Genomic DNA, 12,827 nt, shown 5'->3' on the forward strand with positions numbered 1-12,827 from the left:
CCCTATACCCTCATTCTGGCTGGAGCAAGATGGAACCTCTGAGTAGTTCTTGCATTTCCTGAGTGGCTGAAGAGAGTGAATATTTTTCCACGTACTTAGTGGTCATTTGTGTTTCTTTGGAGAAGTGTCTACTCACTTCATTCACCCAGTTTCTGACGGGGTCATTTGGTTTTGGAAGGTTACTTTTTTTGAGTTCTATAGTATCAGAAGAGCAGCTGACAAACATACTTTTCCCATTCTGTAGGTTGTCTCTTGACTCTGTTGGTTGTTTCCTTGAAGAAGCTTTTTAATTTGATGAGATCCCATTTGTTGATTCTTGGCACTATTTCTTGTGCTCCTGGAGTTCTGAGGAAGTCCTTGCCTGTGGCTATGGATTCAAGTGTTTCTCCTAAGCTGTTTCTAGTAGTCTCAGCATTTCTGGGTTTTTGTTTGTTTCGTTCTTGTGTTTGTCGTTTTGTGACAGGGTCTCGCTATGCAGTTCAGGCCGGCCTTTGGCTCACTTTGTAGCCCAGGCTGGTCTTGAACTTGCCATGATTCTCCTGTCTCAGCTTTCTGAGTGCTGGGATTACAAGTGTGTGCCACTATGTACAGCTTAGCATTTCTGTTTTTGTATCTAGGTCTTTGACACATTTTTTTTTCAACTTTAGTGCAGGATAAAAATATGGGTCTAGCTTCATTCTTCTGCATGTGGATAACCAGTTTTACCAACACCTGTTAAAGAGGCTATCTTTTCTCCAGTGTATGTTTTTTGGCCCCTTTGTCAGAGAGCACATGGCCGAAGATGCATGGAGTTGTTCCTGTGTCTTCTGTCTGATTCCATTGGTGTATGTATGTATCCTCATGCCAGCAGCATGGAATCTTTTTTTTTTAAATTTTTTAAAAAAGGACTGGAGAGTGCCCGCGGGTCTTGAACCACCGGACTAATTGGCCCAGGCAGTTGGGAAGCCAGACTTGAAGGAACCGCTGGGCTAAAGCCAGCCCACCATGGAGTCTTTGTTACTATTACTTGTAGTATAACTTGAAATCTGGAGTTGTGATTGATGATTCTTGTTTTTTTCTTTTTGCTCAGGATTGCTTTGGCTATTCTGGGTCTCTTCAGATTTCATATAAACTTTAGGACTTTTTTCTAGTTCTGTGAAGAATGTTGCTGGTACTTCTTAACTTTTTATTTTAAAGAGAATACAACCAAACAAAATAAAACAGAGTAAAGACAATCAAAACAAAACAATAAAAATGATACAGGGCTTCAAAACAATATAAGAGGAAATCAACAATGGCTACCATGATACATATTATCTTCAAAATAGTACATAATAAAAACAGACATAATAAAAACATAACCAGACATAATAACAAAACAAAGCAAAATAAAGCTGGACAAAACAATGAAAATGATACAGGACTTCAAAACAAGACAATAGGAAACTAACAAAGCCACCACCTTCTCTTTTCTGATGTTTCTTCCCGTTTCATTTTCACAATGTCTAGTTACATTTCAGATCCCACCAACTCCTTCAGTTTTTTATACTAGGGAGACAATATGATGTCCACCCATGTAAGTCCAAACCATTTCACCCATGCACATGACTCAAGTGCATCTACCTATAAGAGTCTTGTGATTATTCTTTTTTATAGTTGATTTCCATTGTATAAAAATACCATACTGGGGCCAGGGATTTAGCTCAGCAGCATAAGCACCTGCCTGGCAAGTGTGAAGTCGCAAGTTCAATCCGTGGTACCAAAAAAAAGTGGCTTGAGGTTTACCCTGTAGAAGATGATCATGTGTGGGCATCTGTTATGTTTCCATAAGGATGAATCTGTGATTAAAAAAATACCGTATCTTTCTTATTCATTCTATAGTTGATGGGAAAGCTACCCCTGCTTTTTTTTTTCTGGTTCCCTGTTGCATGGAGCATTATTTTTTCTCCTTTGACTTTCACTCCATGAATTTCCTGTCAAGTTAAATGTGTTTCTTGGGGGTGGGGATTTAGCTCAGCAGCATAAGCGCCTGCCTTGCAAGCAGGCAGTTGTGAGTTTGATCCCCGGTACTGATAAAAAGGAAAAAGACAAAAAAAAAATATGTTTCTTGTACACTGCATATTGATGGATCTTGTTGCTTGGTCCACTCTGCCTTTGTTTCTTTTATTGGTGAATTGAGATCATCTACATTAATAGTTCCGACCAGCCTGCACTGGCTTGTCTCTACTGTGCTATTTTCCTGCCACTGGCTCCCTAATTTCCCCTCCATTCAGTGGCCTGCCCTGCTCAGTGATCGCCCTCTGCTGCTGCTCCTGGAGCCATGGTCATCTTTATCTCTCTAGGAAATCCTTAATACTCTTGGTAGGGATGGTTTGGTAGTCATGAATTCCTTCAATTGTTCTTTGTCGTGGCAGTATCTTATTTCTCCATGAATTTTGAGGGTACATCAATCTAGGGTGGAAGTTGTTTTCTTTCAGGAATTGAAACACTTCACTCCAAGCTCTTCTTGACTTAATAGTTTGTGTGGAAAGTCTGCAATAGTTGGGTTTTCCTTTATAAGTGATCTGTTTCTTTTCTCTAACAGTTTTTGATATTCTGTGCCTGTGCTGAATTTCTGGGATCTTGATTATTAGAGGTCTAGGTGTAGATTTATTTTGGGTATGGTTAATGGAGTTCTACATGCCTCGCTTATCTGTATGTCAGGTCCTTTTCCCATGCTTGGGAAGTTTTCTGTAAATAGTTTTTTTCCCTGTCATTTGTGTTGACTCCTGCTTTTTTGCTGACAGCTATCCATCTTAAATTATTTTTCTTTGTATCATCTTGTAGCCATTGAAGTGTTATTTCCTGGTTCCTTGTTATTTTAAAGAGATCTTTCCTTTAGTGATTGCTAGCTTCAATCTTGTCTTCAAGGTCTGAAAGTTTATCTTCAGTTTTGCCAGTTTTCAATTTCTTGGATATCTCTTTGAATCTGTTTCATGCATTCTAATCCTTTTCTATATTGTTCATTCCAGGTTTCCATCATTTCCCTGCACTCTTTTCTTTTTTAAATCTATGTCCTCTTTAGATATGCTCAGCAATTCTTTCATTTGGGTTATCATTTCTTCTTTTTACCTGAGATATTATTTCTGATCTGATTTCTTTTACAGCCTCATGAAGTTGTTTCTTGAGTTTGGTTGCTATCATTTCAGAAATTTCAGGTGTATCACTTCCAATTTCTTCTATGTCTCCTGGACTTGTTCCATGTGGGCTGGAGGTCTGAGACTGCATTTTGCTGTTTCTTCTTGACATTTTCCTGGGTTCCTCTGGGCAAGCTGGTCCCACGTGCTTCCTGCATTGGCTGCCTGTCTATGGTGTAGGGGAATGGGCCAGGCACCTGGGTTCCTCCAAGCCCAGGTTCCTAGGGAGGTGGTGGGACGTGGGGCAGGCTTCTCTAGACCCAGGTGGCTATACTGTGGCTTCCCTGATGGCTGTGGGCATGCAGGGAAGGGGCTGCTTCTTCTCCCTGCCTCTACAGCTACACTGGGAGTCCTCCAATGGTAACAGCCACATGGGGAATGTCTGGATGCTTTCCCCCACCCATGCTGGCTCTCCATGGGGAGTTAGCATCCCCAATAGCAGCTGGCAGATGCCTGTTCTTGGTATTTTAATAGGAATTGATTATCTATCTATCTATGTATCTATCATCTATCCTTTGGTAATATGGCCATTTTAATATCAATTGTACCTATCTAGACACAGGGGATATCTTTCCATTTTCTTTCTTTTTTCTAACTTTTTGAGACAGGGTTTCACTATATAGTTCAGGCTGGCCTTGAACTCACTTTGTAGCCCAGGGTGGCCTTGATTCACAGCAATCCTCCTGCCTCAGCCTCCTGAGTGCTGTAATTACAGGTGTGCACCACTATACCTGGCCTGTCTTTCCATTTTCTGACATCTTCTTCAATTGATTTCTTTAGAGCACTATAATTTCCACTGTAGAGGTCTCTCACCTCCTTGGTCAGACTGATTTGAGAATTGTATTTTGTTTTTGTTTTGTTTTTTTATGCTATTGTGAATAGGATTGTTCTCTTGATTCTTTTCCTGGTGGACTCACTACTGGTATACAGGAATGCTGTTGCTTTTTATGTGTTGATTTTGAATCCTTCCTCTAGGTTGAATTTGCTTATTAGCTCTAAGAGTGGAATTTTTTAGGTATTTTAAGTAAAGAGTTGTGTCCTCTGCAAATAAAGATAGTCTGACTTCATCCCTTCCTATTCATATTTCTTTCTTTCTTATTTGATTGCCTTAAAATTTCAAGTATTATATTGACGAGGAGTGGTGAGAGTGGACAAGGAATGTGTGCTACACACACACACACTCGTGCATGTGCACACATGGGGTTTTTTATCCACTGTGCCCGTGTGTCTCTTTTGATTGGGGAATTAGGACCGTTTACATCAAGAGTGATCATTAAAAAGTATTTACTGATTCCTGTTATCTAGATATTTGCCCCATGCTGATTCTTTTTAATTTTTCTTTTATTTATTCTCCCAGTGAGATTTATTCTTTCCTCTGGGCCCTTGGGTGTTGGTGGTCCCATTGTTTAGCATTCTCTGTGTATTTTCTGCGATGTTGGCTTAGAGGTCATGAATCTTTTTTTTTTTTTTAAGTTTTTTTTTTCATGGAAGATCTTTATTTCTCCATCTATTCTGAAGTACAGTTTTGCAGGTCACAGTAATCAGAGTTGACAATTATTTTCTTTTAGGGCTGAAAGACTTCACTCCTGGACTTTAAGTCCTGTGTTGAGAAATCTGCCGTTACATTTAATGGGTTTGCCTGTGTAGGTTATTTGACACTTTTCTCCAACAGCTTTTGATGCCATCTTTTATGATCTGAATTTCTGGATTATGATGTATCACGGAGAAGTACTTTTCTGGTTGTGTCTATTTGAGGTTCTAAATACCTCACTTAACTGGGTATCCAACTCATCGACCAGTTTGGAAATTTTTCTGCACTTATTTTGGGAAGTGCATTTTTATACCATTAGATGCTAATTCTAACCCTTCCTTAATTTCAATAATCCTTAGGTTTGTTCATTTAGCGCCATCTAGGACTTCTTAGTCCTCAAGTCCTGGTGTTCTGTCTTCTGGCTGACCATGCCTACTGCTAAATCTTTCAATTGAGTTTTTCATTTCCATAATTTCTGCTTGATTCTTTTTCATATCTGCTAATTTTCTACTGCAGTGGTCTTTCATAACCTGTACTGTCTTCCTTAACTCATCTTCTTTCTCTTTTAAATTCATTGATAATCTTAGTGAATGCTTCATTTCACTGCTTATTTATATCTTTAAGTTCATTCATCAGCTTACTAGTCATTTCACTCAACTACTTATCTCTTCTTTGATCTTTCCAATCATTTTTTACCTGTTTTGGAGTACCTTGTCTGGAAATTCATCTACCTAAGTGCCTGTGAGATCCACGTTAGGGGAGTTATGAATTTTTGGAGGCATCTTATTGCCTCATTATCTCATGATTACTGTGTTTTTGTGTAGAGGGCTGAGATCCGATGATATAGAAAGCTCTGTCACAACAGTAGAGATGACTTGAGGACATAGATTTCTCCCTGTGATGGTTTGGGTAATGATCCTACTCGGTTTCTTCAGAATACCAGGCTCTATCCCTAGCATGCACCCAGAGAGAACGGTTACCAGAAGTGTCAGCATCTGGAGGGCCAATCATGTATGAATGCATAATATCAAAGTTGTTTAAACAGTTTTTCAACAGCCCAGAATGTTAATGGTGGAGAACAGACAGGGAATTAGGAAAGGGGGAAGAAAAAGAGTGGTTGGAGGGGGCTGAGAAGCAAGAGAGAGCACACACACATAAAACAAAAAAACATAGATTTCGATGCTATTATTTTTATGCCTGGAAACAAGGAGAGGGAGAGAAAAATGATTATGTGTGGGGGCAGAAAGAGAGGAGAAAATAAAATAAAATATAAGTTAAAAACCTAAGCATATATTACTAGGTAATGGAGATCTTGTTTACAAAGATCTCTAGTTTTTTGCTATACAGGGAAAGTCAAGGAGAGGATAATATAGTGGGTGACAGAAAACTAAATATTAATGATATTCAGATGAGTACTAATAGTGTATATTGAGAACTGTAGAAAGGATGTAAAGCAAAGGAAAAATATGGGGGAGGGGGTGAGCAGAGAGACAGAAGGGACCTAAAGGGACGAAGAGGAATATCAGGTGACAGGAGCTGTATGGTGGCCGCCTCCAGCTGTCAAACTGACTGTTTATGAAATTTAATTATGCTTAAAAGTGACCTTTCAAATGGGAGTCTATGACTAAAACGGCTGAGCACATTAGGTTACTGTTATGATTGACACATTGTGTCAACTTGAGCAGTTTAAAAGTTTAACTAAGAGGCTCAGCAGGGAGCCAGGGTCCTTACTTTGCAAATATCCTTGTCCTGTGTAAGAGTAGGGTAAGGAGATTTTGTGAGCACTACATCTTGGGCAGAGGGGTGACCTGCATGCAGTATAAGGGAGGAAAAAAAGCATGCTTTTCTCCCTCTTTTTTCTCTGACAGCTGCTTACCCTGGCTGCTGCCTTCAAGTGTTGCCCTTCTGCTGTGCCACCCTGCCCTGGAGCCAACTGATTATGGGCCGAAACCTCCACAAACAGTGAGCTAAATAAACCTTTCTTCGCTTCATTTTGTGTGTGGAGTATTTTGTCCCAGCAAAGAGAAAAGTGACCAAGACAACTGCTAAAGCAGGAAACTTTTACAAATAGCTGCTTGTGGATATATGCATATTAAATGGACAAATGTAATTACATTCAACAAAAAACTGATAGGTGACTTCTGGGAGAACATGGCAGATAGATAGCAGCAGCTTCAGAGGCTTTCTGAGAAACCACACTTAAAATCCAGGAATGGTGCCGGGCGAGAAGTCCTAAGTAACAGGAGATATACTTTACCGACACAGGAATGGACTAAACTAAGAGAAACCAATTGGAAATGCAATCCCAGTGATATAACAGGAACAGATAAGGTCTCAGCATGGAAGCAGGACCCCGTGCCACTGGAAGCCGCGATTTGAATTTCCTGCAGCCCCTGCCATGTCCCAATCAGCACGGCAAGAAGAGAGGCGCGAAAGCTCTGAGAGTGGGAAGCAGTGAATGGAGTTGAGAGTGGGACTGGCCGGGAGTCCTGCATCGACCTGCGGTGAGTGAGCGGATCGGGGACCCTTCCATAGAGTAGGAGGCTTCAGCAAAGGACATACTGGGACTGGGCAGACTAGCCAGAACAAGACACTGCAGTGACTTCAGCCACATATTCCCCTCTCAAGCAGGATTGGTGGGGAGTGCCTGGCTTGGGTGTTGCCACTGACTAATACCCAGTAGGCTAGCCCAAACCAGGTCCCAGCGCCTGGAGGTGCACCCTAGCAGTGAAGCCTTCAGTAGGTTGACCTGGAGGGGCGGGTCAAGCATAGGCTGCCCAGGTCTGTGTCTCCCTAGTACACTGCAGTAGGCGGGAAAACCTAGCCGGCGCAATTCAAACAAACTGTAAACAACAAAGAAAGAAACTGGGCCTCCTATATACGCTTATATAAAAGGAACAAAAAATATGGGAAGAGGGAGCAACAAGAAAGGGTCCTCAGCCCCCAATCCTGAGAAACATGCAATATTAGACACGGCACCAATAGACATAAAGCGCTATCTCCAGAGCCTCATAGATGAGTTCAGGAATGAAGTTATTAATGACTTAAAGCAAGATATAAGTAGAATAGTTAGAGAAATGCTAAGCACTGCCCAAGAAAAAACAGATGGTGGAATGGAAGAACAGAAAAAAAGGGGAGAATTGTTTGATGGAGAAAATAGAGAAAACATAGAATACATGAAGCAGGTTCAAAGAGATTACCAGGAAACTAAAAACTCTATCGAAAACTGGCATAACAGCTTGAAAGAAACTAAGGAAAGATTATCTGAACTGGAGGGCAGATTTGTAATATGGGAGCATGAAATGAAAAACTTCTTAAAAATAACAAAAAAAAAACAAATAGCAACAATACAAAGGATAGAAGATGATAAGGGGATCTATAATTTAAGAATTAAGAACATAAAAGAAGAAGTAGGGACACAAACAAATGGACTACAAAAGCTATTCACAGAAATAATCCAAGAGAATTTCCCTAATTTAGCAAATGGTAAAGATACTCAGATGTACGAGGCATACAGGACCCCACCCACCTACAACCCAAACAGAGCTACACCCAGGCATATAATGATCAAAATTCCAGAAATCCAATATAAGAACAGAATATTAAAAGTTGTCAGAGACAAGAAACAGATCACTTGGACTCCGGGAGAACATGGCGGACAGACAACAGCAACTACTGAAGGCTCTCTGAAAGACTCGGCTCAGAGGCCAGGAATGATGCGGACTAAGGAGATATGAACCAGTAGAGATATGCTCTGCTGACTCAGGAACGAACTGGGCTGAGAGAATCCAACTTAGGATACAGTCCTGGCGCTAAAATAGGAACAGAAAAGACTCGGTGTGGAGGCTCGACCACGTGCCATTGGAAACCACGATTTGGGTTTCCCGCCGCCCGGCGGCTGGCTGCCTCCACAGCGGCTCGGCAAGGAGAGACGCGCCGAGCTCTGGGAACGGGAGTCTGCGAACGGAGTCGGAAACAGGACGGACAAGGAGGCGTACACGAAAACTGACTGGTGGCGAGGTGAGCGAGAAACTGACCCCCTACCACAGTTTGACTCCAGCGGAGGTTTTTCTGGGCTCAAGCAGTCCTGTAAGAGCAAGGCGCGGTGGCAACTCCAGCCACACATCCCCCTCTCAGACGGGATTGGTGAAAAGTGCCTGGCCTGAGTGACACTGCTGGCGGACTCCCTAGGCTGGCCTAACCCAGATCCCAGAGCCTGACGGTGGCCCGGAGGAGCGACTGACTCCCACGTAGGCTGCCTCCTCCGCAACTCCCTGGTGCGCAGCGGTGGGTGGGAACAACTAGCCAGCGCAATTTTATCAGGCTGTGGCTGACAGGCAGGGAAGCCGGGCCTTCCATGTAAGCTTGCATTTTATGAGGAACAGAAAATATGGGGAAGGGAAGCAACAAAAAAGGCTCCTCGGCCCCCAATCCTGAGAATCAGGCAATAGTGGACACCGCACCAATATGCAATAAGCACCATATAGAGAGCCTCATAGACCAATTCAGGAATGAAGTTATCAATGACCTGAAGCTAGAAGTATGCAGAATAGTTAGAGAAATGCTAAGCACCACCCAGGAAAAAGCAGATGGTGGAATGGAAGAACAGAAAAAGAGGGGAGAATTGCTTGATGGAGAAAACAAAGAAAGCATTGAGTATGTGAAGCAGGTTCAAAGGGACTATCAAGAAATTAAGAAGTCTATCCAAGACTGGCATAACAGCTTGAAAGAAACTAAGGACAGACTATCTGAACTGGAGGGCAGACTTGAAACATGGGAGAATGAAATGAAAAACTTCTTAAAAATAACAAAGAAACAAACAGCAATAATACAAAGACAAGAAGATGATAAGAGGAGCCATAACTTAAGGATTAAGAACATAAAAGAAGAAGTAGGGACACAAACAAGTGAACTACAAAAGCTACTCACAGAAATAATCCAGGAGAATTTTCCTAATTTAGCAAAAGGTAAAGATACTCAGATGTATGAGGCATACAGGACCCCAGCTACCTACAACCCTAACAGAGAAACACCCAGGCATATAATAATAAAAATTCCAGAAATTCAATACAAGAACAGAATATTAAAAGCTGTAAGAGACAAGAAACAGACCACTTACAAGGGAACACCCATCAGAATTACAGCAGATTTCTCTTCACAAACCATCAAATCACGAAGAGCATGGGGAGAAATAATTCAAGCTTTGAAAGATAATAATCTCCAGCCAAGATTGAGATATCCTGCACAACTGTCCCTGGAAATTGATGGAAAAACGAGGTGCTTCCAGGATAAAGAGGAACTGGGGGAATTTGCAACCACAATTCAACCCTACAGAAAGTATTGCAGGATATTCTAAAAAAAGAAAAATACAAAGAACCCAGAAATAGTGGCGGGGAGGCCACAACGAATGGAGCAGAGAACAAAATGAAGAAGACAAACTGCCAGCTACTGACAGAAAAAGAGCTCAACAGAAATGAGACAGAGAAGATTGGATGATAGGAACAGCTTTTTTTTGAGAAAATGACATCTTAATAGGTAATGCTGATTTAGTACCATCTTGTTTTGAAGTCTCATCTAGCTTTTGTTCTTCTGTCTCCAATGGTCTAAACAGGTTGTATCTTATTGGATTTTGTTATGTACGATAGTATAAGCAAAAACCTTTTAAAGACAAGGAGATTATACAGAGACCATTGTTCATTTTCTGTTAGTCGATTCTAAATACTCTATAATGCTGTCATTCTCTTAAATGGTTTTACATTGTTTAGATATACTTAATGCTACAGTATATGAAGTTGTACTCAAGGACTTCAGGGAGGGAGTCAATATGGTAACTATTTTTGGGTCAGGATTATCTGGTGGTGAAACACTATTCTGCTTAAATGGTTATGTTTTGATCTGCCCTGTTTCGCTGTTATGCCCTCTTTTTTCTCAATCTCCACTCCATTATTTACTTTTTTATTTTTATCCATTTAATTAAAGGGAAAAATATAGCAGGATATAATATAGTAACCCACTTTGACTTTCTATTATCTCGATTTGAAGCCCTGTATTACTCTCACCATCTTGTTTTTGACTGAGGTTCCTCTATTCTGTTTTGCTGGATAGTATCAGGTTCGAAAGTTTAGGCATCAGCTGAGAAGATAATGAGATTCATTATAACGCCCATTCTCGTTGACTTTTATCTACTTTTGAAGACCTACAATATCTCCAATGTTTTGGTTTTGTCGGTTTTATTCTTTACGGTTTTGTTCAATTGTATTACAACTAATGATATAGGCAATTCTATTAGAAATAGCGGGAGGCATTATGGTAACCATTGTTGATCACCTTGTATTATGTTTTTATATTATCTATTATATCCACCCTTTTGACTTGACCGATTCTGTTCTGTTATGTCACATTTGGTTTTACTCTCTTCCAAAAAAGCAATACGAACCGTGGGAGCAATGAAACCCAAAATGTGTAATAGTCACTGTACAAAAGAGAGGAAAAGAAAGTGCTCTAAACTATATAACTGCATGTATATTTAAATGTATAAGATAGAAAATGATATCACAGAGTTTTATTGGATCATTGAACAGAACTGTTTGCAGTATCATTGTTGAAATGTCCACTCTACAAGCTTTAATTTTGTGACTGGAACAATTATTTCTAAGATGGCAATATGTAATCCATTAACTAGTGATTTCCTACTGCGCATTTTTTTCTTCTGTAAATCTGTATAACTGGTACCCCTTCACTGTTTTTTTTTCTTTCTTTTCTTTTCTCCTTAAATAAAAAAAAAAAAAAGAAACAGATCACTTACAAGGGAACACCCATCAGAATTACAGCAGACTTCTCGGCACAAACCATCAAATCACGAAGATTGTGGGGGGAAATAATTCAAGCTTTGAAAGATAATAACCTCCATCCAGGATTGATATATCCTGCACAACTGTCCCTAGAAATTGATGGAAAAACAAGGTGCTTCCAGGATAAAGAGGAACTAGGGGAATTTGCAACCACCAATTCAGCTCTACAGAAAATACTGCAGAATATTCTAAAAAGGGAAAATACCAAGATTCCAGAAATAGTGGCAGAGAGGCCACAATGAATGGAGCAGAAAGCAAAATGAAGAAGACAAACTGACAACAAACGACAGAAAAAGAGCTCAACAGAAATGAGGCAGAGAAGATTGGATGGTAGGAACAGCTATTTTGGAGAAAACAAGACATCATAATAGCTAGTGCTGATTTAGTATCATCTTGTTTTGACGTCCCATCAAGTTTTTATTCTTCTGTCTCCATCGGTCTTAACATGTTGTATCTTATTGGATTTTATTATATGTGATAATATAAGCAAAAACTTTTATAGACAAGGAGATTATACATAAACCATTGTTTATTTTCTGTTAATTGGTTCTAAATACCCTGTAATAATGTCATTCTCTTGCATGGTTTTATAGTGTTTTGATATGTTTGGTGCTACAGTATACAAAGTTATACTCAAAGATTTCAAGGAAAGAGACACTATGATAACTACTTTTATGTCAGGATATCTTGTGGTGAAAAACTATTTTGCTTAAATAGCTATGTTTTGACCTGCACTGTTCTGTTGTTATGCCCTCTTTTAACTAAATCCCCCCCCCCTTTTTAATTCTTTACTTTTTTATCTTTTTAATTTAAGGGAAAAATAAATAAAAAATAGCAGGATACATTATAGTAACCTACTTTGATTTCCTATTAACTTGATTTGAAATCCTGTATTGCCCTCACCATCTTGTTTTGACTGATTTTCCCCTATTCTGCTTTGCTTGATAGTACCAAGTTTGAAAGTATAGGCAACAACTGTGAAGACAATAAGATTCATTATGACACCCATTCTGGTTGACTATTATCTTCTTTTAAAGTCCTGTAATGTCTCCAATGCTTTGGTTTTATTCTTTACTGTTTTGTTCAATTTTATTATAATTGGCAATTCTCCTTAAGATAGCAAGAGGCAGTATGGTAACCATTGTTGATCATCTTATATTTTGTTTTTACATTATCTATTATGTCCATCCTTTTGATTTGACACACTCTGTTCTGATATGTCACATTTGGTTTTACTCTGTTCAAAAAAAGTAATAAGAACTGTGGGAGTAATAAAACCCAAAATGTGTA

At 39.8% G+C, this 12,827-nt stretch overlaps 1 protein-coding gene across 1 annotated transcript in view; it reads right to left on the reverse strand.

Annotated features, from left to right (window-relative positions):
* The window catches only part of Dglucy (D-glutamate cyclase), a 53,891-nt gene that overhangs the window by 9,179 nt on the left and 31,885 nt on the right, over positions 1-12,827 (reverse strand). The window contains 1 exon segment of the mRNA XM_013155188.3: positions 2,746-2,750. Within this exon segment, the coding sequence (XP_013010642.3) occupies positions 2,746-2,750 (5 nt within the window).

Source organism: Cavia porcellus, unplaced genomic scaffold (genome assembly GCF_034190915.1).
Source record: "Cavia porcellus strain 051 isolate PalLab524CR breed Dunkin Hartley unplaced genomic scaffold, mCavPor4.1 scaffold_31, whole genome shotgun sequence".
Lineage (NCBI taxonomy): Eukaryota > Metazoa > Chordata > Mammalia > Rodentia > Caviidae > Cavia > Cavia porcellus.